General features: G+C 34.0%; 2 protein-coding genes across 2 annotated transcripts in view; both read left to right on the top strand.

Moving 5' to 3' along the window:
* Positions 1 to 7145: 7145 nt before the first annotated feature.
* LOC109084615 (OX-2 membrane glycoprotein-like) lies at positions 7146 to 10525 on the top strand (the record flags this gene model as incomplete). Its single annotated transcript, XM_042764461.1, has 2 exons — positions 7146 to 7599; positions 10133 to 10525. Coding segments are annotated over 2 exons (786 nt in total), but the record flags the coding sequence as incomplete, so codon positions are not given.
* A 1056-nt stretch (positions 10526 to 11581) lies between these two features.
* Positions 11582 to 27112, top strand: part of LOC109045464 (sodium channel protein type 1 subunit alpha-like) — a 50914-nt gene continuing 35383 nt past the window's right edge. The window contains exons 1-5 of the mRNA XM_042764460.1: positions 11582 to 11964; positions 23943 to 24262; positions 25179 to 25297; positions 26173 to 26262; positions 26355 to 26483. Of these exons, the coding sequence (XP_042620394.1) occupies positions 23996 to 24262; positions 25179 to 25297; positions 26173 to 26262; positions 26355 to 26483 (605 nt within the window). The 5' untranslated portion in view covers positions 11582 to 11964; positions 23943 to 23995. The remainder of the gene's footprint in view (positions 11965 to 23942; positions 24263 to 25178; positions 25298 to 26172; positions 26263 to 26354; positions 26484 to 27112) is intronic.

Raw genomic sequence — 27112 nt, 5'->3', positions numbered from 1 at the left:
GCATTCCAATGATGATCATTTAAGTACATTATATCGGATTTTAGTTATATAGTACACTGCCTTGATGTGGCGGACAATTACTTGCAAAATATCGACATCTAGTGATTGAAAATATGTAATGCATAGTTTTGACCAGATTATAATAAGAAATTTCTATTTACTCACCGACATACCGCGTCGTGTGCTGTCTCGCAAATCTAAGGAGAGTTTCTGAAGAATATTCACACACACATTTTCCCTACAACGAGTAGGCTATTTTGTCGCTAATCCAAGTCAATTTGCAAAAAAAAAAAAAGAAAAAAAAAAAGTGGGCGCGTGCCTTTTAGTGTGTTGCACTTGTCAAGTCGTCTTTTTTTTCTTCTCAGATTTAAAGCATTATTCCAGCTGTTGTCATATACACGACAAACTCGTATATTCTGAGGAAATATTGCTCTTTAGGTCTTAATACGTGTGTTATAATATTCACGTGCATCTAATTTGGGGTCGACTCCAAGTCTCAATTCAATTGCTTATGAGTCTCAAATCATTTGGTTTGCGAGTGAAGTCTCGTGTTTCATCTCCGGTTAACCTCTACAGCACGCCACACTAACCACACACTAACTAGGTTATTTAGTTTGACCAATTCAATTTAACTCAGCAACAGACGAGCGCAGTCCGTCGAGCATCACGGGAGGATTCCCTTTTCTGTTCTTTTTTCTGAATTTGTTTTTTGTTTAAATCTCATGTTTTGATTTGATCATGTGATGAGTTTAAAAATGTTTTGACTGAATAATTCTAAAACTAATTTTATAGGTGGCGTTTTATCTATCTCAAATACAAAAAGTTAAATTACCTTCTCATTTTTTGCATAAAAAATTCAGATTGGCTGAAAATGGCACCCAGTATAGGCTAAATAGCCTACACTTCACGTCATGTATCATATTTCATAGGGTTTCTTTGGCAAACAAGCATACTTAAAATAAAATAAATAAAAGTAAATAAATAAATATGCAAAAGTTTAAGGTTATTGCAAGTGGTTTAGAGAAATATAGCTTTAAACATAAAAATGAATCTTTTTATTACATTGTATTATGGTCTTGTTTATCTGTCACTCCTTGGGTTTTAAATTCATGTTTTATTCTTTCAGTTTTATGTGTTTGTGGTTTGATTTTAATGTTCAGCACTTTGGTCAGTCTTGTGGCTGTTTTTTGTGTTTTTTTATTTGTTGGTAAATGTGTTTTATTTGTACTTGAACTTTTTATAATGGATTTTCAGAATCTGGCACAAGAGTAAAAAATATAAAAATAAATAAAATTACAAAGCAGCTTTTTGATAAAGGCATGATAAAAGGTTCCCAAGGCAATGTGTCCTTCATATAACATGAAAAATTGTTTTAATAAAACTCAACCTCTGGGATATAGGCCAATAGTGACTGAAATCAATAAACATCTCCAAAATATGCAGCTTTTCCAGCAGCTGTCACACGGCACTGTCACACTTTTTTTTTTTTTAAGCAATACACTAGTTTTGTGTACGAAACAGGCTGAAATTCTGGGCATTTAAGCCTTAATTTCCATCTCCATTCCGTATATACAAACTTGCACATCACATTCAGCTAAAGATTATCAGTGAATAACTTAAATTTGGGTCTGTTCCTTACATAAAGCTACTGTAGGTGCTCAAAAGACATTGCAAGTTATATATATCCATATGGTTTTCAACTTTTATGGTCTTTACCGGAAAATTAGTGGAGGGTTAGTATATTAAAGCAAGAAGGACATAGAAACTACCTCACATAATAAAAAAAGTCTTGTTTTTATGTAATTTCTTTAATATAACAATTGTCTCAATAATTTATCACTAGAAAACAGCATATAAAAAGATTCCAGTGAAAATGTCAAAGTGAATTTACTATTATGGCTTTTATTCATATTTTGAATATGTTTTATTTTTATATTTTGCATTATCATTTTTTTTTTTTTTTTTTTTTTATTTTTTTTTTTTTTTTTTTTGTTTTTTTTTTTTTTGTTGTTTTTTTTTTTTTTTGTTTGTTATAGGGTTTGTTTGATTTGTTATTTATGTTTGCAAATTATATTTTTAATGTATCAAAGAATCACTTTCCCCAATACTGCGTCATTCCCATTTAATGATGAAGAAATGTTTTTTATTTTATTTTATCTTGTTCATTTTCATTTTGGTTAGTTTTGGTAATTTTGTTGTGTGTGTTTGTCATTTTTATACTTTTATATGTTTACATATGTGACCCTGGACCACAAAACCAGTCTTAAGTGTCAATTTTACAAAATTGAGATTTATACATTATCTGAAAGCTGAATAAATAAGCTTCCATTGATGTATGGTTTGTTTGGATAGGACAATATTTGGCTGAAAATCACCTTTAAAGTTACCCAAATGAATTCTTAACAATGCATATTACTAATCAAAAATTAAGTTTTGATATATTTACGGTAGAAAATTTACAAAATATCTTCATGGAATATGATCTTTACTTAATATCCTAATGATTTTTGGTATAAACGAAAAATCGATAATTTTGACCCATTTATGGTCCAGGGTCACATATGTTTAAATAGTTTCCATTATTTTAATTTTAATTTTAATTTTTTCTAAACGAAAAGGAGAAATCTTTTTTACGGTTTTTTGATATACATTTTATCTCAGTTAATGTTTATTTTATTTTATGATTTTTTATGGTTTTAATTACACTGTAGTTAGTTTCAATTAACTATAATACCTTGTAAGCGTTCAAATAATTTGGTATTTAAGTTTACAAATTTTATTTTATATATATAAATAAATCAGTATCCCCAATACTACTGCAATTCCCATCACAAGTAGAGAAGAATATATATTTAGTTATGATGGAAAATCCACTTAATGGTTGATCAAGGCCATGTACAGATTTTCATTTCAGGACGATAAATGATTTATCATGTTTTTTTAAAATTATTTTTTAAGCTCTTAAGTAGTCAAAAATCCCTCTAGTTGAATAATCACCCATACTGTATACAGTATAAAAGCTTAACATCTTCAATCCTGTATCTATGTAGCCAATGTAATGTCATCATTACTGCAGTAGTTCTCAAGTATGTCACCTTGGACAAGAAATTCAACAGGAAAACATGCAATTCTTTTAGTGCTTTTTGTATCCTGTGGCATAGATTTATCAAAGTGGTAGGTGCAGATATTGTGACCTAGTATTTACAGTAATTTACCTTGTGTATAACCAGTAAAAGTTGCATAACCTGCAGCTGCAAAGACAGCACTGACCAGTACAGCTGAACCCACAGATACATGAGTGACAAAAGACCAGCTGCTCAGCGTGTGCTCCTGCAGCGACCCGTAGATCATAAAGCTGTTGTGGTGACAGATAAAAGCTGAAAAATATCAAATACGTCAAAGTTTCAGTTAATTGAAATATGTTGTTCCTCACCGAAAGACATGACGGCAATTGTCTGAATTGCATCCCACCTTGCAAACACCCATGCATCATCTGACGCAGGTCTGTGGGTGAAATAAAAATGTGAGTAACACATAGTTATTCATTTTATAAAGAACTATATTTGATGTTTGTTCATGCCCATGCAAACACCACTGCCAGGGTGTTTTGAGTGTTTTTACAGGGTTTCTGCAAGTTTTATGAAGGTAAATGTAAGTTTTTAAAGACCAATTAAAGAAAATTCAAGGAAATAATTAAAGGGAACACAATACGTCAATATGTTCTCTAAATGTTAATGTCCACGAAAACAACAACAATTTTTATCTTCATTTTGCATCTCAAATAAATGTATTTTGCAGTGCATGCAACATTTAATGCCATGACCTTATGATGCATCTCAAATAAATGTATTTTGCAGTGCATGCAACATTTAATGCCATGATGAAGAGAAAACTTTTAAGATGTTTAAAGACCTGCAGAAATTCTTTTTTTGCCATGTTTTTATAGTCGAGAGAGCCACATTCCCAAATCTCTATGATATTTAGGTCTCTAGAAACTGCATTGTACAAATTTTTTTGTCTGTTTTTTATCTGCTTGGTGAAAAATCACACATTCAATCCTGTTTTATTTAAAATAAATAAAGGACAATCAACCCCCCAAAAAATAAATAAATAAATTATATTTTTTTATATAAACATACTGTCAGCCAAGAGTTATACAGTCATCAAACTATGAAATAACACAAGTTAAAGTATGAGAATTATGTAGTGACCAAAAAAAAGTAAACAAATATATTTTACACAAATTAATTTTATTATAATCTATGTTTTATATATTAAACTTAAAGTTCACATGTACACTTGATGATGCATTTCCCTCAACATCCACTTTAACTAAACAACTTAAAATAAAAATAATAGTAATAATGATAACAATAATTATATAAATAATAAGAGTTTTTTAACAAAATTTGCACATATAATTTACATTTGTCAACATGTTTTTAAGATCCAGAGGAACATATATTCAGTTCAATGTCAAACATTTTAAATTGTGTTGCCTGTATATATTTACTCATTTTAAATGTATATTGTTTTCTAGAAGCATTGATAACAAAACAATACCTATAATTCCGGATCATAATGGAATTGATTAAATAAAATTAAGCCGAGGACACTGAACTACTTTTCCCCATGTCCTTATGTGAAGACAACAAACAATCCCTGTCACCGTCCGTCCATCTGTAAAGACTCACGATTACTCATGAACGATCAGAAAATATGAAAACTCACCTGTTGAATAATGCCACTTTTCTCTCTATTGTGGTTTTCCATTAAAAACAAGCCTTCTGAGATGCCCTGCTGCACTAGATGGATGTTCCCCATGTCATAGACTCGAGCAGCAGTATAAAAGTGCTCCACCTGATTCATTGGGTCCGCCCACAGAATAAAAATATGCCCCTTGCTGTTTTTAAGCATCGGCTGCAGGCTATTTGAAAAGCTGTTGCTGCATGAAGAGCTTAATCTGTGTTTGACACACAAAGCCTGTTAAACGGTATTAATAGCTGCCGGATGAACATTTGCTCAACAGTCTCACTTTATTTAGAAATAATAAAAAGTAACTTAACTTGGTACAAATGTAAAGAAACAAAATGCACTGGGATAGATAGATAGATAGATAGATAGATAGATAGATAGATAGATAGATAGATAGATTTTAGATAGATATGCAGGCTGGTAAATAGATATATGTGTTAGATATAGATAGTAAATTGATGTTAGTATTCTTAGATGTAAAAGCTCAAGAAATGTCATCTTATTAAAGCTATAGAAGTTATTCGGTCAAGAGCAGTGAGTGAATTTCTGTTTTTATTTAATTGTTTGGGTCATATTAACAGCGTAGACAGCAGTATAGGTAATACATACATATTAAGCTGCTGTCACTTACACAGATCATCTAATATTAACATGTGATTTCTTTCCCAGCTGTTTACCTTCACAGACATAACCCACTGTGTTTTTGCGACGTGTTTTTAACATAACCTTGTACATTTGACGGTTTAAGCACAATAAGACATGAATGAGATAGTTTAGTGCTCGCATGCTGATGTGACAGCTGCTTTCTGTGCACCTGCTTTAGATGTGTGCGCCCAGAAAACACTATATCAGAAGTTTAAACTGATATAGCTTTAAAACGCATTATTTCAGGGTGATAGACATAATAATCAAAACCAAACTGATGTTTTTATGTTAGCCAAAATATTTTTTCTGTCTTTTTTTCCTGATGTATCAATATTTTCTTTGCTCAACAATTAAATATTTGATTATTAACATATTTAAATAAGTAGAGATTTGTCTATTATTTGAGACAAATATTTGCATCATTTTCTGTAAAACAATTAAATCGATCTTATGAAGATCTCAGACTCACCGAAATTATACCATACAGTAGTGTGGAATTTTGTGACCTTACACACAATATTTACCATAATATGCTACATTATGTGAGAGCAAAAAATAAATACATTTCTGCATTTATTTCATTTTCTGGGAAATACTACTGTTGCTGTTTAACGTTGATAATTTATTGCCAAAAAATGATGACTCATTGAATGATGACTCATTTTACCTACCAGAGTAAAAAAAAATATTTAAACAGGAAATTCTCATAATTACTTCAGATGGTAAAGTTGGCAGACAGGTGATTTATTTATATTAATTTTACATGAATGGAGGAGCTTAACATTCATGTACATTCAATTCAATTCATGTTTGTTTGTATAGTGCTTTTCATGATAAAAATCATTGCAAAGCAGCTTAACGTGACAATTTCAACATTATATTTAGGAGTAGCTCATCAGTAGTGACTATGTCAAGGTGATGTCCATATGGCAGAAATGTACAGTAAAAATCACACAGTTAATGGCATGTATTCAAACAAACGAACACTATTAACAGCAATGATTGTTGCGATCAAACTTATTGCAAAGTTTAATAGTTTTGTATGTTGGTTCAGGGTTGGCGACATCTCTTCTCGGGTGTTCAGTCATCTCAGATCTTTGTAAAGGTTGGTTCCAGACTGAAGCTTGTGTAATACCTCAGCTGCCCATCCCATGGCAGAAACAGAGAAGCAAACAGAGAACAATTGGCATATGCTGTTTAAACCAAGCAAAGAATGATGATGTGAATTTGATCAAATATAGGCTAACTGAAGTGCAAGGTTATGAGATGCATTATGTGAATGCTTGGCTAAAGAGATGTGTCTTTAATCTAGATTTAAACAGAGAGCGTGTGTCTGAACCCTGAACATCATCAAGAAGACTGTTCCAGAGTGTAGCCTATAGTAGCCAAATGCGAAAAAGCTGTACATCTGTCATATCTACATTGCTTTCATAGACTACTTAATACAATTTTTTATATCATTTCTTAAAGTCATTTGGTATGAGTTGAATTTTTTATGTAGCCTATTTTTATTTTACTACTTCCAGACAAATAAAAAGGTCACTTATACACTTGCTTTGTTATAACCGCAGGAAAACCCTAAAAGGAAGCTTTCGCTTACAACCAGTAAATACGTACAGTTTTGCTTTTATGTAGGCTAGAGGCTGTGTCTGATTAGAAACAGACCATACTACCAAACATTCGCCATGTTGTGTCTGATGATCCTAATTTTAAGCCTCATAAACAGAGGTTGGTCATGATAATCCTTATTTTTTACTCAATATTTATTTTACTATTCCTTCTATTTCGCATTTCTTTTCAAGATAAAACTGTATAAAGTTGGTAACCTAATAACTTGTTTGTTTTTTCATTTCGCAGCTTATCTTTCAGAAATTATAGCACGAGGACACACAGTTGTTGAGTTTGGTCAGGATGCTTCATTCTCTTGTACGCTGTCAGACGCGTCTGGCGTCAAACAAGTCACCTGGCAGCGGGTGCGAGACCAGGAACCGATACAAACTCTGGCTACATTCAGCGAGTTCTTCAAGCAACAAGTGGATGATCAATATGTCGGAAAAGTCACTTTCACCGCGGCTTCAGTTAATTCAACGTCCATTGAGATCAAAAACGCAACATTTGAAGATGAGGCTTGCTACATTTGTTCCTTCAAAGTGTATCCATTCCAAACTAAACGACAAACTTTGTGCCTCGCTGTTAAAGGTAAGCTAAATACCTGCAACCATGAAAGTCACAAAGCTTATATCTCAGGTATTGAGTCAATTTGGGGCAGGCTGTAACATATGTTTTAAATGTTTAAATGTTTAATTTATTGTGTGTTGTGTGTGTGTGTGTGTGTGTGTGTGTGTGTGTGTATATAATATAGTATATATATATATATATATATATACAGGTCCTTTAAATTAGCATATTGTGAAAAAGTTCATTAGTTTCCATAATGTAATGATAAAAATTAAACTTTCATATATTTTAGATTCATTGCCACACCACCTGAAAATATTTCAGGTCTTTTATTGTTTTAATACTGATGATTTTGGCATACAGCTCATGAAAACCCAAAATTCCTATCTCAAAAAATTAGCATATTTCATCCGACCAATAAAAGAAAAGTGTTTTTAATACAAAAAAAGTCAACATTCAAATAATTTATGTTCAGTGGCACTCAATACTGGTCGGGAATCCTTTTGCAGAAATGACTGCTTCAATGCAGTGTGGCATGGAGGCAATCAGCTGTGGCACTGCTGAGGTGTTATGGAGGCCCAGGTGCTTCGATAGCGGCCTTAAGCTCATCCTAAAACATCAAAAATAAATACAAGTGGTTGGGTCTTGCGTCTCTCAACTTTCTCTTCACAATATCCCACAGATTCTCTATGGGGTTCAAGGTCAGGAGAGTTGGCAGGCCAATTGAGCACAGTAATACCATGGTCAGTAAACCATTTACCAGTTGGTTTTGGCACTGTGAGCAGGTGCCAGGTCGTGCTGAAAAACAAAATCTTCATCTCCATAAAGCTTTTCAGCAGATGGAAGCATGAAGTGCTCCAAAATCTCCTGATAGCTAGCTGCATTGACCCTGCCCTTGATAAAACACAGTGGACCAACACCAGCAGCTGACATGGCACCCCAGACCATCACTGACTGTGGGTACTTGACATGGACTTCAGGCATTTTGGCATTTCCTTCTACCCCAGTCTTCCTCCAGACTCTGGCACCTTGATTTTCCGAATGACATGCAAATTTGCTTTCATGATCGAAAAAAGTACTTTTGGACCTGAACTGAGCAACAGTCCAGTGCTGCTTCTCTGTAGCCCAGGTCAGGCGCTCGACCTTCTGCCGCTGTTTCTGGTTCAAAGCACACGCCTGTGCACGGTGGCTCTGGATGTTTCTACTCCAGACTCAGTCCACTGCTTCCGCAGGTCCCCCCAAGGTCTGGAATCGGTACTTAGTCTCCACAATCTTCCTCAGGGGTCCGGTCACCTCTTCTCGTTGTGCAGCGTTTTTTGCCACACTTTTTCCTTCCCACAGACTTCCCACTGAGGTGCCTTGATACAGCACTCTGGGAACAGCCTATTCGTTCAGAAATTTCTTTCTGTGTCTTAACCCTCTCGCTTGAGGGTGTCAATGATGGCCTTCTGGACAGCAGTTCGGCAAGTCGTACCCATGATTGCGGTTTTGAGTAATGAACCAGGCTGGGAGTTTTTAAAAGCCTCAGAAATCTTTTGCAGATGTTTAGAGTTAATTAGTTGATTCAGATGATTAGGTGTAATAGCTCGTTTAGATAACCTTTTTTATGATATGCTAATTTTTTGAGATAGGAATTTTGGGTTTTCATGAGCTGTATGCCAAAATCATCAGTATTAAAACAATAAAAGACCTGAAATATTTCAGTTGGTGTGCAATGAATCTAAAATATATGAAAGTTTATTTTTATCATTACATTATGGAAAATAATGAACTTTTTCACAATATGCTAATTTTTTGAGAAGGACCTGTATATATATATAATATAAACTGATTTATGAATTATTTTGTTCCATAATTATTTTGCAGTTTTGAAATGACTGAAAAGCAATTACTGGTGTATAATAGGCTATTTAATAGCAGGTTCCGAATGTGACAACTTACCCCATTTACAGTAGTTTGGCAATATCCCCCATACTGAGAACACAAATTTGATGTGAGATAAATGAGCTTTTTCCAGGGCAATAACAGTGAAAATGCTCAATTGCTGTTTTTATGTCACAAGTTCTGTGTCAAAAGTAAACCTTCCCTGAGAAATATTCACTGGAATAAGAAGTAACAACTAGTTTCATTTTCCTCTAATTGGTCAGAAAAGTGAATAGTATATGTTTTCTAAGTAAAAAAAACAAGCAAGCTCATTCAACATAATGCAGATATGCCCAAACTGGTAAGGGATGGTGTGAATCAGAAGATACTCAGAGATTTGTCAGTGGATAATAATAATTGCATCTTAATGCAGCAGCAAACAATGTGCTCAAGATGCAACTGAAACTTAAATTCAGTTTCCAGTTCCAGAAAAATGAAAGGAGTGCATGCAGCCAATAATCCATTGTATTTGTTAAATAATATTTAAGTAAGCAAATACTATGTATTTAGTAATGCCTTAATAAAGACTCAAATATGATAAGATGTTTCTTTATAGTGCAATATAGTTTTGTGTTTGCAGTATTAAAAGATTGTACATAATTAGGTCATTATGTTGCTGGTATTTTTGCAGGTATTTCAGAAATAACAGCATCAGTGAATCCTGCACTCAGTTCTGATCCAGATGTTGTAGTCTCATGTTCAGCCACTGGTAAACCGACTCCAACTATCCACTGGAAATCTGCAGAGAAAGAGCTGGACAACTTTTCGAGTAATTTTACAACTCTCAACAAAGACAGCTCAACCACCATCACAAGCGACCTCACGCTTCCACTGTCACAGTTTCATGGGGAGTACGTGGAATGTGTGGCCCAGAGTGACAGCATGGAGAAGAGCAGCCAAATCAGTTTGCCTAAAGTACATTATAAAGGTAACAGGTTCAACATGGACGCCGGCCTTGAATAGAATCACATTGTAAAAAATGTGCAGTTGTTACTTTCTACCTAATGCAGTCAGGTTGATTCAGTAATGCTATATATATATATATATATATATATATATATATATATATATATATATATATATATATATATATATATATATATATATATATATTTTTTTTTTTTTTTTTTTTAAATGAATGCAGCCAGTTAATGTAGATGTTTTTAAGCATCGGCTGCAGGCTTCTGCTTAAATGTTGAAAAACGTTGAAATTGTTCTTGGTGGCTAATATAAATTGTGCCACTTTTTTATTTGTATTTTTGATGGATGAGTGGACCAAGAAGCGAAAGAAAAGCAGCTAAAACTGAGTTTCTGGTAGCCCATATTTTATTTTATTTTTAATTTTTTTGTTTATAAATGTAATTTTTCCGTAAACCAAACACTGCTTATGTGATGTTTAATCCACTAGATGTCGCCACCAGGCTTCGCTGTCCTCGTCTGAAGCGTGCGACTGACGTTTTGATGTGTCAAAGTGTAATGTGCAATGAAGTTACTGGAATATTAATAAAAATTAAATCAATTTAAAAAGTTTGTGGTAAAAGTCTATTAAAATATACCTTTTGCAGGGTGAATTTAAAGTATATTCCTGAAGTGCTTCATAGAAAGATAATTGACATTTCTTTACTAGGCTACACCACGATGATATTTTACAGTACTGATGTTTTATTAAAGAAAACCTAAGATAAAGTGAAAAATCTGTCTTTTTACCTCAAGACTTTTTGACCATACTGTCAGTTAAAATCTAACAGTAGGCCTATATATATGCTAGAGAAAGAAAATCAAGACAACATAGGCTACTTGTCTATTATTTAGATTTTATTGCAATCTATTTTGTCAAAATGTGCATATTTTAATTTAAAAACAAAGGGTGGTGCAAACAATAGCCTGCATCCCCGTGACAAATAAACTAAAAAGTAAAAATAAAAATATCTATATTCAATCAAGTGAAAACAAAAACGTGAAATCGTCGTCACATCTTTCTGGCGTCGGTGTCAAGTTAAAAATTTAAGACTCCTACTATGGAGAAGGTCAAGTTTTTAACATTCATGAGCGAATGTTCTCTATTGGACGGTTAAGATGGAACGTCTGCACAGGCTAATTAATATTCATGAGGCAAGCCCTTGCCAACTAAAGGTGAAGTGAACGAGGCAACGTTGGCATACTCAATATTCATAAACCCAGCCTCAGGCATAGTAGGATTGGTGATTTCGTTATGTATCTAATGAATAACCGGAAGCGCTCGTCTCTGTGATCTCAGGCACACTTCGCTCTCTTTGATAAGTCTTGTGCGGTTTTTTTTTTTTTCTCTCGCAGAAAATCCCTCGGAGTTTACTTTCTTGGTTAAAGTTGCCCACACTGTCTGTTTTCCTCCACCTTGTATCACTGCATCAAGTTTCGCTCCTGGGCACTGAGGATTAATTTTCCCCTCGTTTTGGCAGCAATTCCGATTTTTGCTGGAAGATGGTGAGTGGATCATAAAGTGCTGATGAAAGCTATAAAAATGTATAGTCAATAAATAAATGCTTCAAGTTATAACTGAATGCAAATAACAATACCATATCTGATGCATTAAAGAGTTATGTCTAACCAGGATTTTTAAATGAAAATCTTGTTTCTTATTATACAGTAGTAAAAGTAACATGCTTTTTTTTAGATTATTTTCTCATTCAGGGTCACAGTATGCAAGGTTTTTTTTTTTTTTTTTTTTTTGTTTGTTTGTTTTTTCAGTGATTCATAATAGTTTAGTTGGCTGTGATAGGATTACTTTTCTTTTTCTGTATTACATACAGTAGGCTAAGTCATTGTTATAACAGCAGTCAGATGCAAAAGATAAAAGTTATTTACATATTTACACATTGATTGATTTGTTTGGTTTTCCGACATCCATTTATACATGTCAGCACTGGTCTAGACTGCGCCACAGGTTTTGTGCTTTTAACGTAGAGCATTTTATAATATTTCTAATGCATTTGATTAGCGCACTGTTGAAGCGCATATAGTCTTGAAAACAATTTATCAACGCGATCCTCTTCTGCTTGTTTTTATTTTCACTCCGTGGGTGTTTTGAGAGACATGTCCACTGTCCTAACCCTGGTTGACGCCCTGGATATCCACTATTCCAGTGATTGATTCTTGAATCTGAGGTGGAAGAGATGCCACAGGATAAAAAAAAGAAAAAAAAAGTTAAATCAGATCACACGATGTATTATTTTAGTAGCAGACTGCTAAACCGCGTTTAATTTGACTTTGGTAATGAACTATGTCCAGTTCGATTCATTTCGCGGAATCGGTTCTTTCGAACAGTTCAATCTGAATAGCTCACGTAGCCTACTCTCTGACATTCCGTCCTGGCATATTACACGATCAGTGAAACCATATGAAAGCAAATTGACTCCGTTTCTAGTTATAAATACATAATAATAAAAAAATAAACACATAAATAATAATAATAATAATAATGTTTTTTAAATTGTTTATTGTAACTCCATTTTTTTCAGGCTATGTTTAAGATCCGATTTGGCTCATACTGTACAAACAAAAATTCAAAACAATTCAAACAAAATTAATTTGCATAAAATAAAATTGATTTAGGCATATATATTTTACATCAGCGCATGTTTTGTTAAATGAGACAAAACGGTCATACAAAGTCGTAAACATTACCATCAATCAAAATTTCTTCAATGTAAAAGGCTACTATCAATTCACTCATATGAGTCGGTTCAATGAGTCGATTTATTGATTCGAAAACTTATCTGACTCGACCGAATTTTTCAAATCGATTTGGTGTATCAGTTCATTAAAAAGTATAGCAGTTTCCCAAAAAAATTTGTCAGCACAACTGTTGATAATTCTTATAATAAATCAGCATATTAGAATGATTTCCGACGGATCGTGTGACTCTTTAGTGGAATAATGGCTGATGGAAATTCAGCTTTGCATCACATAAATAAATTATATTTTAAAGGATATTAAAATATAAACCATTATTTTATATTCTAATAACATTTTTCAAAATTACTGTTTTTTTTTATCAAATAAATGCAGCCTTGATGAGCATAAGAGACTTGTGTAAAAAACATTACGTCTTTCTGGTCCCATTTTTTGATTGGTAGTATATATATACACACACACACACACACACACACACACACACACTTCTGTAACTACAAATGTTTTCCATTTGAATATATTTTAAAATGTTTAAAATATAATTTTTATTCCTGTGATCAAAGCTTCAGTGTCACATGATCCTTCAGAAATCATTCTAATATGCTGATTTGCTGCTCAAAAAACATTGCTTATTATTATCAGTGTTGAAAATAGTTGTGTGGCTTTGTGGAAACTGTAAAATAGTCAATTTGTAAAGTGTAAAGTTAGCATCGATATCGCCACTGAAAACTGTAATATAGTATATTATGAATATTATATAATCTGCATGTTATAGAGCTTTTGCAGCGGCTGGTAAGATTATAATAGTTGTTTTTCACTCAGTCTATTCTGTTCTGTTCTTTTCGCATAGAATCAGTATTAAAAAGCATTCTAATCTGACAGGAGGCATCAATGCATATGGGCTGTTAGATCCATTACTGAGCATGGTTTGTGATTCAGAGGCGTTTTGCTAAGTGCTCTTAGAAGTTTTTTCTCTCTCTCTATCTATCTATCTATCTATCTATCTGTCTGTCTGTCTGTCTGTCTGTCTGTCCGTCTGTCCGTCCGTCCGTCCGTCCGTCCGTCCGTCCGTCCGTCCGTCCATCCGTCCATCCGTCCATCCATCCATCCAACTATCTATATAAATGAAAAAAGAATGTTTATTATACATTTTTACCATGATTTACAGAAGACATCAACTAAAATGTAATTCAGTGTAACAATAGTTTATATATCAAAAAATTGTCAGGCACATTTAAAAAAAGAATAATTCAATAACATTAAAATACTCTATTTAAGGATCACAGTTCAAGCCAAAGAATAATTAATTGTAATTTAATATTTTTACAAATCTTTGTCACGATCCTTCAAACCACAAGGTCTTTCAGCAAGTTTTAATACTTTAATTAAATATAATAAAATTCAGTATGATCACTTTTTCTTTTATAAATTTTAATAAGTACAGGCCAGAAGGAGTGTGTTGTTTTATTTTTATATGTTGGAACGATGGAATTATTTCACCCATATTTTAACATTTTATTTTCACACAAGTTATTTGAAACAATTAGACACTTTGCATTTAATGTACACCAATATGGAACTCATCTGACCCATATACTGTATGTATATATATATATATATATATATATATATATATATATATATATATATAAATGTGTGTGTGTGTGTGTTGTGAATGCGATGCCTAAATAAAATCAATTGATTTTAGTTTTTAGTCATTTCTAATTTATGTAGACAATAGTTTAAATTCTAATATAAGACAGTGCTGGTTTTAAGCCATGATAAAGAATAATAAAATATTGTTATACACAGAGCTCTACTTGTCATTCCTCATCACATTACAGTCTTATGCTCATATTTTGTGTTTGTTTCTTTGTTTATCTTGCTGCCCTGTCAAGTTTCTATAGAGTTCTAGAATGGCACAGTGTGAGAACAGAAAAGGGGTTTCTACAGACTGATAAAGAGCAAATCAGCTGGCCTTTGGTGTGGCGGCTTCAGTGTCTGTTGTCAGGTGTATTTGTCTTGCAGAGGAGTCAATATGTCATGAGGAGAGATTAGAGGCTTTGAGCGAGAGTCAGGTTGCTGTTGTCAATGGTAATTGTGTGATGAATATCATGTGTAATTTGGAGTAACCTCAGCCACCGTTTAGATGTTGACTCGTGGCTCTGTTTAAAGTTTATTTTGGCTCTTGTTTGGAGAACCGGGCCTGTCAGTCAGTTACTCAACCTCTAATTAAAATGAATGGCGAGTCTGGTGGAAGTACAGATGTGGTCAACAACCTGTTAACCTGTCAGAGGACACAATGTACTTCCTGCAGATAATTATCTGGATTTATTACATCCTTAGAGTGCTGCTGAAGATGGTGTCTGTTGCAAACTCTTTATGGTTGGTAACAGGTGGGCCAGTTGGTGGGCCAAAGTAACATAATGATGCTGCCATCTTTCTGAGGTAATTTTTACCCTTCTGTAATTCGGCTCCGAATCTCAGGTGAAAATTGCCATTTTGACCCCCTCTACAAAACTGTGGATTACTCAGTAAATATACATCGGTGGTATTTAGTATTTTGGCTTTCATCACTATACATGTGGTGATGTATACAATATATGGACAAAATCAAAGATTTGAGCCTGGGACGTTTCTAAAATTTGGTTGATTTGACACAGAATGACCCTTCTAACAATAACTGCTAAACCTTAAAAGACAGACTTGCTTTTGTTGAACCCATCTGTTCACTTTAATTCAACTTTTTATTTTTGTGAGTTGTTTGTTAATATTTTAGTGATCTGTTACATCCTTGACATTTGCAAAACAGTAAGTGCATTTCTCAAAACAACTGGTACAAATAGCAAAACACCATGGATTACCTGCAAAAGCCAGTCTCTTGCTCAAAATCCTTAGTTCATCTCTCAAAAATAAATATCTGTGTCAATGAACATGTCAGTGCCATCAGAATGACAAGTCCTTGAGTCACTGTGTACGGATAAGACAGTCAAATTACTTAGTCATGTTGTCAATATAACAGTGTACCCTGGAGTGATGTTCTGATGTAAACTATGGCAACATTTTGGATGACAGTTACTGTACTGAACAGTATGCCATATGCTTATGTATGCCATATATCCATTTAAAAAATACAAATTTACACATTACTGTATGTGGGATATTGATTGAAAGAGACTGGATAGAATTCCTAGTTACACTTTTACTAGTGGTCTGACCCAAAAAAAAAAAACCTTTCCAATGTCACTGTGATATAAAAAAGGAAAAAGAAATATGGGCACAAAGATGAAAATAAAAAATAAGTCCCCTGCCAGAATTTGTAACTCTTGTGTTGTCCTCTGTCTATGCAGTATATGCTTTTCAACTGAAGATTCATGAGATGAACCTTTGAGCTATTTCAGAGAAATGCTTTATCATTGTTTTTCTACATTCTCTTCATTAGTCAAGATTCACTTGCACAATTCATGCCAAATTTACAAAAAGTCTAATAATAATGTGTAAAAAAAAAAGCTGCTTGGCAGTTTATGACAACTAGATGAACCATTTTGCATTCAATGACTTATACGATGAACTAACGACTAGATGTTTTGAGGGGTAAGACTACTGCACAGAAAACTATATAATACATTTTGAGCAACATGACATTAGCAACTGATAATGTAGGAAACTGCAGATAAGTGTGCATAATCAATTGCATGAATGTACAAAAGCAATCGCAACTTGTTCAAAAGAATGAGAAACTGGTTTTATGATGTGTATAAATGACTAGATGATGTGGAGGTTGTACAAGTAGTTTTGAGAATTTCATTTCTGATTTGAGAAATGCACCAAAGTGACTGAGAAAAACTGTAAAGCAATCGTGTGGAGTTTGTGGTGGAAAACTACATTACCCATGATGCTATACAGGTGGTTTTTGTGGTGGGAAAGTAAATTAAAAAGAGCTCTTAAGCTCCACCCACTCCCATGAAGCACAGCGAATGCTGCAATCATTCCCATTCCTCAAAATACTTAAATATTTGTACATGCATATTTTTCAATAAGCAGTATACAGTATATTGTTTCTATAGAAACAACTAACAGTAACAATCTTAAATTAATAGTTTTATGTTTCACCGGTATTTTAATCCTTTATTGTCTATCATATTGTTTCATGGGATTGCAGTTTTTTCCCTCATCAAAGCCGTTAAGTAAACAGTCTTGCACCTTGACTTTTTCAAATATCTTTTTACTACAAATCAAAGTTTTTCTCAAAGTTTGTAGGATTGGCTCATGGCTTATAATGCTTTAAGACTTTTTTTTAAATCCCTATGGAAAAAAAAAATGCATTGGAAAAATACCAATTTTCACTGATCATCTAAACATTTAAAATTCTCTATATAAAGATTTATTGTTTGCTTTTCCCTTTAACTGTGTTGCCTTTGCAGTGTCAAAACAGCTATTTCAGACATATCAAAACACTACTAAAATCAATAAATCTGAGCTAGATAATACACCGGGCTGTGGTTTGAAGTAGGCTGACAGAGGTCCCGGGCTGAATTTTTAGTCCCAGTACATCCCTGCCGTTACTAAAAGCACACTGATATGCAATTAATCATTTCTCAGAATGTTGTGTCCCAAGTGATGCAGAGGGAGTATGTTGGCTGAAATTACAGTATCCTGCAAAGTACCATGAAGTGGGCAATGATCCCTAGTATGCAGCTGCTCCCTACGGTTTTGAACTAAAATGAAAAGGAAAAAATAAAAGTTCACTGTATATGCACATTGAAAGACTGTAGCATTACTAATAATTTTTTGCCCCATTTGATATTGATGACATTTTTTTTCAGTGGGTGGTTGTGTGGCTAATCATATTTATGTTTGTATTACTAAAAATATAATGGGACCGGGGAAACTCTCTAACAAAAAACAAACAAAAAATTCTCGCCAACAATAATTTTTTGATCTCCATTTCTTCAGCTTTTTTATAGATGTGCTGCTTTATGGCCAATAGAAGAGCACAGAAGGAAAGTGCAGGACTTGTTTCTCCATATTTTTTATGTCATTTTTTGGAAAATTATGAGGGAAATGGATTCGAATGTAGTATTAAATGGGGCCAAAATGTTGCATAAAGGCTTGTTCACAACGGGACGAATATCAAGCGTGATTATCGCTGACGTTTAACGCCTTGTGACTAAACAAAGGGTGCCAATGTGAGTGTTTACACCGACGTGCAAAGCGCAAGGCGTAAAAGCGTCATTTATTTTAAAAACCCCTCGGGCTCATTTTTTTGGTTTGACACGCGGCGTCCGACCAATGAGGTTGGCGCTTTTGTTCACGTGCCTGGAGCTGTTAAAATGCCCAACTTTACAGCAGAAAAAATCATGTTTACATCCTGGTTCAACAATGATTTTGAACAATTTTACCATTATGACAGCTGTGAGGGGGGTGAATTTTTTTATAACTCATCCGTTTAAATTATATTAAGCCTTAAAGTTCAGCATAAATAAGGGCGTGGCCACATCATTGCAGATTGTGTTTAATTTATCCCCACCCCAAACAACGCTATAAAATGTATATATATTTTATTTATATATATTTTTATTTTTTTATTTTACATTTATAACTGTATAAGTATAGATTTATGCACCAAACAAATTCATAAGGGGAAAAATGTAAACAACAAACCAACTCAATAGCTGATTCTAAAGTGATCAAGGGCTTAGGACGTTCCAGTTCAGGCCATCGCAAGTGTTCCGCCAGAAGTGGGCACTCATGCAACGTAATCAATGATGTACATCCGAGTAAACGAGACGGAGGGAAGTTTGCGAGTGAAGGGCATAAAAAAACAGACTGGAGTGCAGCCCAGGAGTGATGCGTGGTGACGCGCTGCCAAGATGGCGACGGCCGGCTCTGCCTACTTTAGGCTTCAAAACACACTTCGGAAATCTACGGGTGACGTCATGGACACAACGTCCATGTTTTTATACAGTCTATGAAGTAGACCAAGAAGATGCATCGAGGCAAGATGAATGTAGAGTTGCTGGTCTCATGGGTGTCTGAACACAAAGGGCTTTATGACAAAACGCAACTCGACTACAAAAATCTCAATAAGAGGGAGTTGTTATGGAGAGGAATTGCAGATCAAATAGGATTCAATGTGTTCCGTTGTATTTCTGTTTTTCATTAAGCGCCATCTTATGTCAGGGAGTGAATTTGCATGTTCACTCGGCTCATCGACAGCTAAAATCGCTTGGGTATGAACCATAGACTGTATAAAAACATGAACATAGTTAGTGTTTTAAAAATGTGACACATTTATTAGTAAATGCCATTAACTTAGATTTGTTTGTTTTTTTAGTCTAATACAATGACATTTAGTGTAAGTGTCTAAATTATTTTTGGGAACACTGCATTTGTCTTGTTTAATCAGAAAGTGCAGAACTTGTTTCTTCGGATTGTTTTATGCCATGTGAGAAATTATTTGGAATTCTGCTAAATTAATTTTAAGCATATAAAAATGCGACGAAAAGTTGCGTTAACCAATAAAATGGCATTTATTAAAAACATGACATAGAATTCAAATTGCTTTTAGTCATTAAAACAGATAAATAAATTGTATTGCATTTCCTAATCCCTGCTTTACTATCTTCTGCACAGAACTTGAAACTAGGGATTGGAAGGAAAGAAAAATGGAGAGAATTAAATTTTAAAGGGTCCCGTAAAAATAGACCAGGAGAGAGACGTGAGAGAGGATTCGAGAAGATAAATGAGAGATTCCAATGGAATAATTCATGGGATATTGTTCATTAAGTCGGGTGAGCAGATTGCAAGACAGAATGCGTCTGTTGTGCTTTTGTCTTTCTGAGAACAGGATGAATCGAAAAGGCCAAGAACTGGAAGGAGTACAGTTCACATCTTGCACTCTTAAAAACAAAAGTCCTTTATTGTCATCGATGGTTCCATGAAGAACTTTTGACTTCCATGGAAACTTTCCATTGCACAAAAGGTTCTTTAAGTGTAAAAAGGTTATTTAGATTATTAAAATGTTCTTTAAGTTTAGAAAGGTTATTTTTATTTTTATAATTTTTAGATGGAGTGTTTTTTTTGGGAATTGTTATGTTTATTTTATTTGAGCAAAGCAAAAAAAAAAAAAAGAAAGAAAAGAAAAAAAAAAATTCATATAACTTGAGAGTGTAGACCCCAAGAGACATGTTTTTGTTTTTCATACGAAGCATACTAATGGTTTGTTCAGTTTTGACCAGGGTTGTTTTCCAACCAGGATTCTGATCTGCATCCTTTCTTTCCAGTGAGACTGATATCTGAAGGAAATGATGTCTCCTCTTAGTGACCCGAAGATGGATTATGATATCTTAATCCAATTAGGAAATTATATCTGATAACGATTCTTGGTATTACAGAGGAAATGTCCCAGGACCAGCGTCTGGCTGTGTGTTTCTCACATGTGGCTTCACTGTTGTACCAGGTTCTCTGCCCTGATTGAGATCTTTGCTGGTCTTATACTGTGTTTGGCTCCCATGGCAATTTCAGATTCAGTCCCGCATTTTAATACAGTCCTGAAACATTGCAGTGTGTACTTAGAATGAAAAATAAAACTTTTTTCAAATTATGAATGGGTTATACACAGAAAGTGAGCAAAGATCCTCCCTTATAATCAATGAAGCTGATATAGCACAAGCTCACTGACTGAGTGAAAACTCCCGTTAGAATCAAAAACTCTGTCTATACTGCACAATGAATCTCTTATATACATTGTGTTTAGACTTTGTACTTAATTTCTGGCAATATTGTTGGCTTGATTGCACAGATACTATTGGAAGAGAGATGAGCTGGATGATGACATCACTGAATCATCAGTGAACTGACTTTAACTGACTAAAAATTGTCCTCTTGTATTATTGACAAACTATTTTCCTGTTTGACGCTGTAAAGCTGCTTTGACACAATCAGTATTGTATAAAGCGCTATATAAATAAAGGTGACTTGACTTGACTTTGTTGGTTAGAGCGAAACTGTTGGCGAGAGTGCAGAGCTCAAGCTGAACGAACTCTGGACACGCCTCTGATTGGCCAGTGCATTCATACGCTCAACAGACATATCTGTGATTGGCTACCATGCTCAGCGCTGCAAGAACACATTGTAAATTGAAGCCTTTGATGCTCTTTACAGACACTTACACAAATACAGGAGCGTTTGAAAGCAGCTGCCTGTCAGCGAGTTGGTACTTTACTGTGGAAAGGCTGGTAACATTACGTTTTTAAAATGTAGGTATTAACTTGGTACTGAAGTGCTAGAACACTAGTTCCAATGTTCTTTACTTCACAGTTTTCCAATAGTTGACTATTAAATATTTCATAGTCTTTGCCTGTTTGTTTTTCTAGATTTTTAAGCACTTAATTTATTCTACCATTGTCAGAATTTACTCCTGATTTGAAAACTCAATTTTGGCAAACAGTTATGGGATTTCTTACCCCATTCAATTAGATGCCTTGGGGAGTTACAAATATGGTGCTTATTTGCAGTACCTTAAAAGGACTTTCTTTTTAAGCTTTTAAGTGATGCAAGATTAGCACAGTGCCTCACTCTGACTTGGTGGGCTTTTTATTTTATTATAATTTTGTTAATTTTTTTGTAATGGATCGGATGTACAGTTTTCCTGTTGCAGACAAAAATCAATCAAAATCCCATGGAGTGAATGTTCATAATGTTTCTATGTTTTGATTTGAACGTTCAGACCAAGTCAGCATTAAAAGGTTGCCTTTACAGTATTTGTATTGTTAATGAACATCTTATAACTTGAACTCCTCAGAGGGAAATCCAATAAAATAAGTGGGTGGTAATGTAGTTATTATGGATTTGGCCTGGTAGTCTGAGGGTTTAAAACCTCGTTTGGGGTGAACTATTAACTAAATATGTATGAAGTCACCCTTTGTCACATGAGCATGATGTGTGCTCAAAATGCTGATCGTTGATCAAATGCAAATTATCAGCTTAAAGTGAATTGGTTCAGAAACATTTTTTGTTATGCTGCTGAAAGTCTCTTCACATCCTGATAGCAATCACTAAGTTAAGTGCTCTAAATGTGTTTATATGTACTTATATTGTCTGTGAAAGTTTTCTCACCAGTGAATGAGACATGAGGTAATCTGACAGCATTGCATTCAAGCCTCCACCAACGCCGTCTCTTTTTGTGTCGCTGGAGGAGGCGTGGCTTTGGAGAGTGATTTGCAGGGAGGGTGAGGGGAGGGTGAGATCTTGTGCTTTCAAAGCTTGCTTGCTATTGATAGCCTATCCAAAATCACCTACCCTACCTTTAACCAGCAGGACCATACATTAGACCAGCATGGGAATTTGGGGGAACTAAAGGGTTAGTTCACCCAAATATGAAAATTCTGTCATTAATTACTCACCCTTGTGTCGTTTCAAACCCGTAAGACCTTCGTTCACCCTGGTGCCATTTTGGAGAATATCTCAGCTGCGTCACACCAGAACTGTTTTCTATGTTGTTGTGATTTGATCTGAACGGAAACAGCATATCAGTGTGACACAGCTGAGATATTCTCCAAAATGGCACCAGGGTGATTTGGAGGAGACAAATTGTTGAATAAAGTTGTTGTTTGTTTTTTTTGCGCACAAAAAGTATTCTCGTAGCTTCATATAATTGCGCATGAACCACTGATGTCACATGGATTAATTTACAGATCTCCTTGCTACGTTTCTGGACTTGGGAACATTTCAGTTGCATTGCTGTCTATGCAGGGTCAGACAGCTCCAGATTCCATCGAAAAAAGATATTTATTTTTGTTATTAAGTTGAAAAAAAAGTATTTTGGTTTTTGTTCGTCAAGATGGTGGGTGGTTTTTGGGGTTTTTTTCATATTTGGGTGAACTAACCCTTAAACTAAAATCTTTCAGCAGGCAGAGGGATATTTGCCTGGTGAAACCAAAAAGAGCCTGAACCTCACAAATAATGCTGGTGCTGGAGCGCAGGTCTGCTGGTTGACTAGCACATGTTGTGTTTTGGATTGTGCTTAGGGATGTTGTTGGTCCATCAGTTAGGACAAATTAAATTTAAGTAAATTAAACAAATGAAAATATAATATATACTATTTAGAAAAATAATATGTAATTTGATTAAATTTAATTAGCTTAAAATGTAAAATTAATTTACATGTTAATGATTTAAATAAATTAAATGAATATAAATTTAAAAAGTATATGTACATGTATAATTAAGTTTGATTTGTTTAAAATATATAATTTATTTAAATGTAATTATTTAACTAACATGTATCATTCACTTACATTTAAATAAATTAAATTAATTGTTTTCACAAATTTAATTAAATTTACATTTATGCCGTTAGTGGATATTTGTATCCAAAATCAACTAAAAGTGTAAAATGAATAATTATTTTTTTTATAAGAATGTGTATTCCCTGTGACTCAAACCCATGAGGTATTGCTTGTATCACACTCTACTTGTTGAACTACATGAACGTAAGCTATTAGTAGGTTTAAGCTCCTGTTTTAAGTTGGGTGGGACTGAAAAGTATTTGTGTGGTATACATAACCCTGATTCCTTGAGAGCTCGGTTTCTGATAACTCTGATGGTTTTGAGTGGCAAGGCGTTTCCATCACTAATAGGATGCTTTTTCTCTTTGTGGTTCCGGAAGGATTTTATAGAAAGCTAACCATGCAGTTACCGATCACATCTAATGAGTTTCTGTCCCTCTGACTCACTCTTTCTCTCTTTCTCTGTGGTTCTACCAGTTGTTTCTCATGCAGACGTGTAGAGAATCACTCTGAAGGTTCAGGATGAGAAAATGGCGCACACGTTTACTCCACCAGGACCTAAAAGTTTCCATAAGTTCACCCGTGAATCTCTTAAGGCCATCGAGAGCCGGATCGCTGAGGAGAATGCCAGGAAGTCCAAGGACAAGCAAGAGAGAAATAAAGACGATGAATGCAGGAGGAAACCCAACAGCGGCCTGGAGGCCGGAAAAAATCTGCCCTTTATATACGGAGATGTTCCCAGAGGACATGTGTCCACACCACTGGAGGACCTGGACCAGTTCTACAGCAATCAGACAGTGAGTTTGGGTTTATTTTTCTCAACGAACCCATGAGAGTCCACAGGTACTGCGAGGCGTACAAGTCATCACCCTGAGAACTGGGATTTAAAGTTTAAATCTTAGAAAAATGTAAAAAAGTAAGACTTGGAAAGAAACTTTATAAATGTTGTTGAAATTTGAAACATGTGAAATATAAAAATAAAAAGTACATTTTAATAAGATTTGATTTAATTAAATAAAAAAGCTTTTTCATGGTCAATAATAAAAAAAAATAACATTTCAAATGCAAATTAGGAAGAACTAAACATTCTATGTTGTTGTTGTGCATGTTTTAATTAGGGCTGTCAAATGATTAATCACGATTAATCACAACCAAAATAAAAGTTTTGTTTACATAATATATGTGTGTGTACAGGGTATATTTATTATGTATATATAAATACACACACATAAATTATATATTTAGAAAATATTTACATGTATATACATTTATATATTTATATTCTTATATTTTATATTATATATAAATATATTTAATATATAAACATAACATATTCTTCTTAAATATATACATGCATATGTGTGTGTTTATATATACATAATAAATATACACAGTATACACACATATATTATGTAAACAAAACTTTTATTTTGGATGTGATTAATCGTGATTAATCATTTGACAGCCCTAGTTTTTATATATATATATATATATATATATATATATATATATATATATATATATATATATATATATATATATATATATACACATACATATTTTTAATTATATATAATTGTAGTTTATTTATTTTTATTTTTTACACAAACACACACACACACACATATAAATATATATTCACTTTATATTTATTTTGCTGACTGATTTGTCCACATTTAATGTATCCATCTTCTTCATCTCCCTCTTGTTTAGACTTTCATAGTAGTGAACAAAAAAAATACAATCAGTCGTTTCAACGCCGCTCCTGCCTTGTACATCTTCAGTCCCTTCAACCCTCTGAGGAGAATATCAATTAAGATTTTGGTACATTCATATCCTTCTCCACTGCTGAAACATGCTTGATGGCGACTGTCTTGCTGTGATGGACAGGTCTTATGTTTTTACTGTTTAAACCACTGGGTTTCAACTGATAATTTACAATTTACAACCGGTCTGTTATGTTTGATTAGTAATAAATGCAAAAAATTAAATGAAAATAACCATGATGAATCAATGTAGATGTCAAATGGACATGTTGTTCTCAGAAGCCATTAACAAAACTACACAACGTCAAAGAAAATATGACCCAAATGGCATTAAAGACAGGTTTGCTTCAGGATAAACATGCTTTGTGTGATAAATGATTAGCAGCTGAGATCCTGAAACTATGGCTTGATGATTTCATGTCCAGTGTTGAAACTGATCCTGAAGCAAAACCAGTTGAGAACATCTATATGATTCAATCATAAAGTGTTGTGTATTTCAGTAAGATTTGTTAATGATTTTGAAAAAATCTCTTCTGCTCACCAAGGCTGCATTTATATGATCAAATATACAGTAAATCATTCACAGTATGCTGGTTAGCTGCTCAAAAAAACATTTTATTATTATCAATGTTGAAAACAGTTGTGCTGCTTATTATTTGAATGGAAACAATGATGCATTTTTTCAGGATTATTTGATGAATAGAAAGTCCAAAATAACAGCATTTATTTTATTTTTTGGTAATATTATACATGTCTGCGCTATAACTTTTGATCATGTGTTCATTTATATATACAGTATATATAAATGAACACATGATCAAAAGTTTGATCAAATTTGATTTTGAGACAAATTTGGGGACAAATTGGGGGCAAATTTGATCTTACTGACCCCGAACTTCTGAATGGTACTGTCACTAAGTTTCCTTAACAGAAGCTTTCACATTGTTCAGTATATTTATAATGTTCACTATACTGGCAAACTGCGCTTTCATGGTCTACTCACAGCCTCCAGACTGGGCCAAGAATCTAGAGTGAGTTGATCTCTGTGTTGCTTTTCAAGCATAGAGTAGAAATGTCCACCATGTTTGCTGAGTGCAGAAACTGAGGGTCTTGTTTTTAACAGATATGTCTTCACTGGGATATACACCTTTGAAGCGCTCATAAAGATCATCGCCAGGGGATTCTGTGTGGGACAGTTTACGTTCCTCAGAGACCCGTGGAACTGGTTGGATTTTATGGTTATAGTCATGGCGTAAGTATGACAAATCTGTTATTTACCCCATCTACGCTGCTATAAATGATTAGAATTCATTTATTATAATTGTTTAAAGGTGAAGAGTGTAATTTTTTATAAGACTTTGCTCATTTCTAGCTGACCAGGTTTACCTTCATAATTCACATTCCTGTCTTGTCGTGGATGATTTATCTGTAAAAACTAGTGCAGATAAAAAATTCTGCCTTTACAGTCGTTCATTAAAATGTAGTGATTTACTATGTCTCTAAAACAACTTTTCGTTTTGGTTGACATCACAAGACCTCTTGCTTTTCAACTCCTCCCCTGGCCTGAAATTACTCCTTTTTTATATGAATCACCCACTTTCACCATCCAGTCAATTCGTTAATGATTAAAGTCCCATTCTACATTTTTTCATAGTATTTAACTTGTCGGAAAATTATGATGGAAGGGGCAAGTTGGAATCTGGGAATGTTTTTTATTTTTGCAATTCTGTTTGGTGCTGCTGATGGTGTATAAATTAAACTCTTTAACGTTAAGGTGTCATAGAGTGGTCAGAAATGGTCATCTTCAGCTGTTATTACAGCTTTCAAGGATAAGAGTGCTGCGGATAAAAGTGTCTGGTAAATGTCAAAAGATGCAAATTT

This window comes from Cyprinus carpio, chromosome A9, assembly GCF_018340385.1.
Source record: "Cyprinus carpio isolate SPL01 chromosome A9, ASM1834038v1, whole genome shotgun sequence".
NCBI lineage: Eukaryota > Metazoa > Chordata > Actinopteri > Cypriniformes > Cyprinidae > Cyprinus > Cyprinus carpio.
This window is presented reverse-complemented; position numbering and strand designations above follow the sequence as displayed.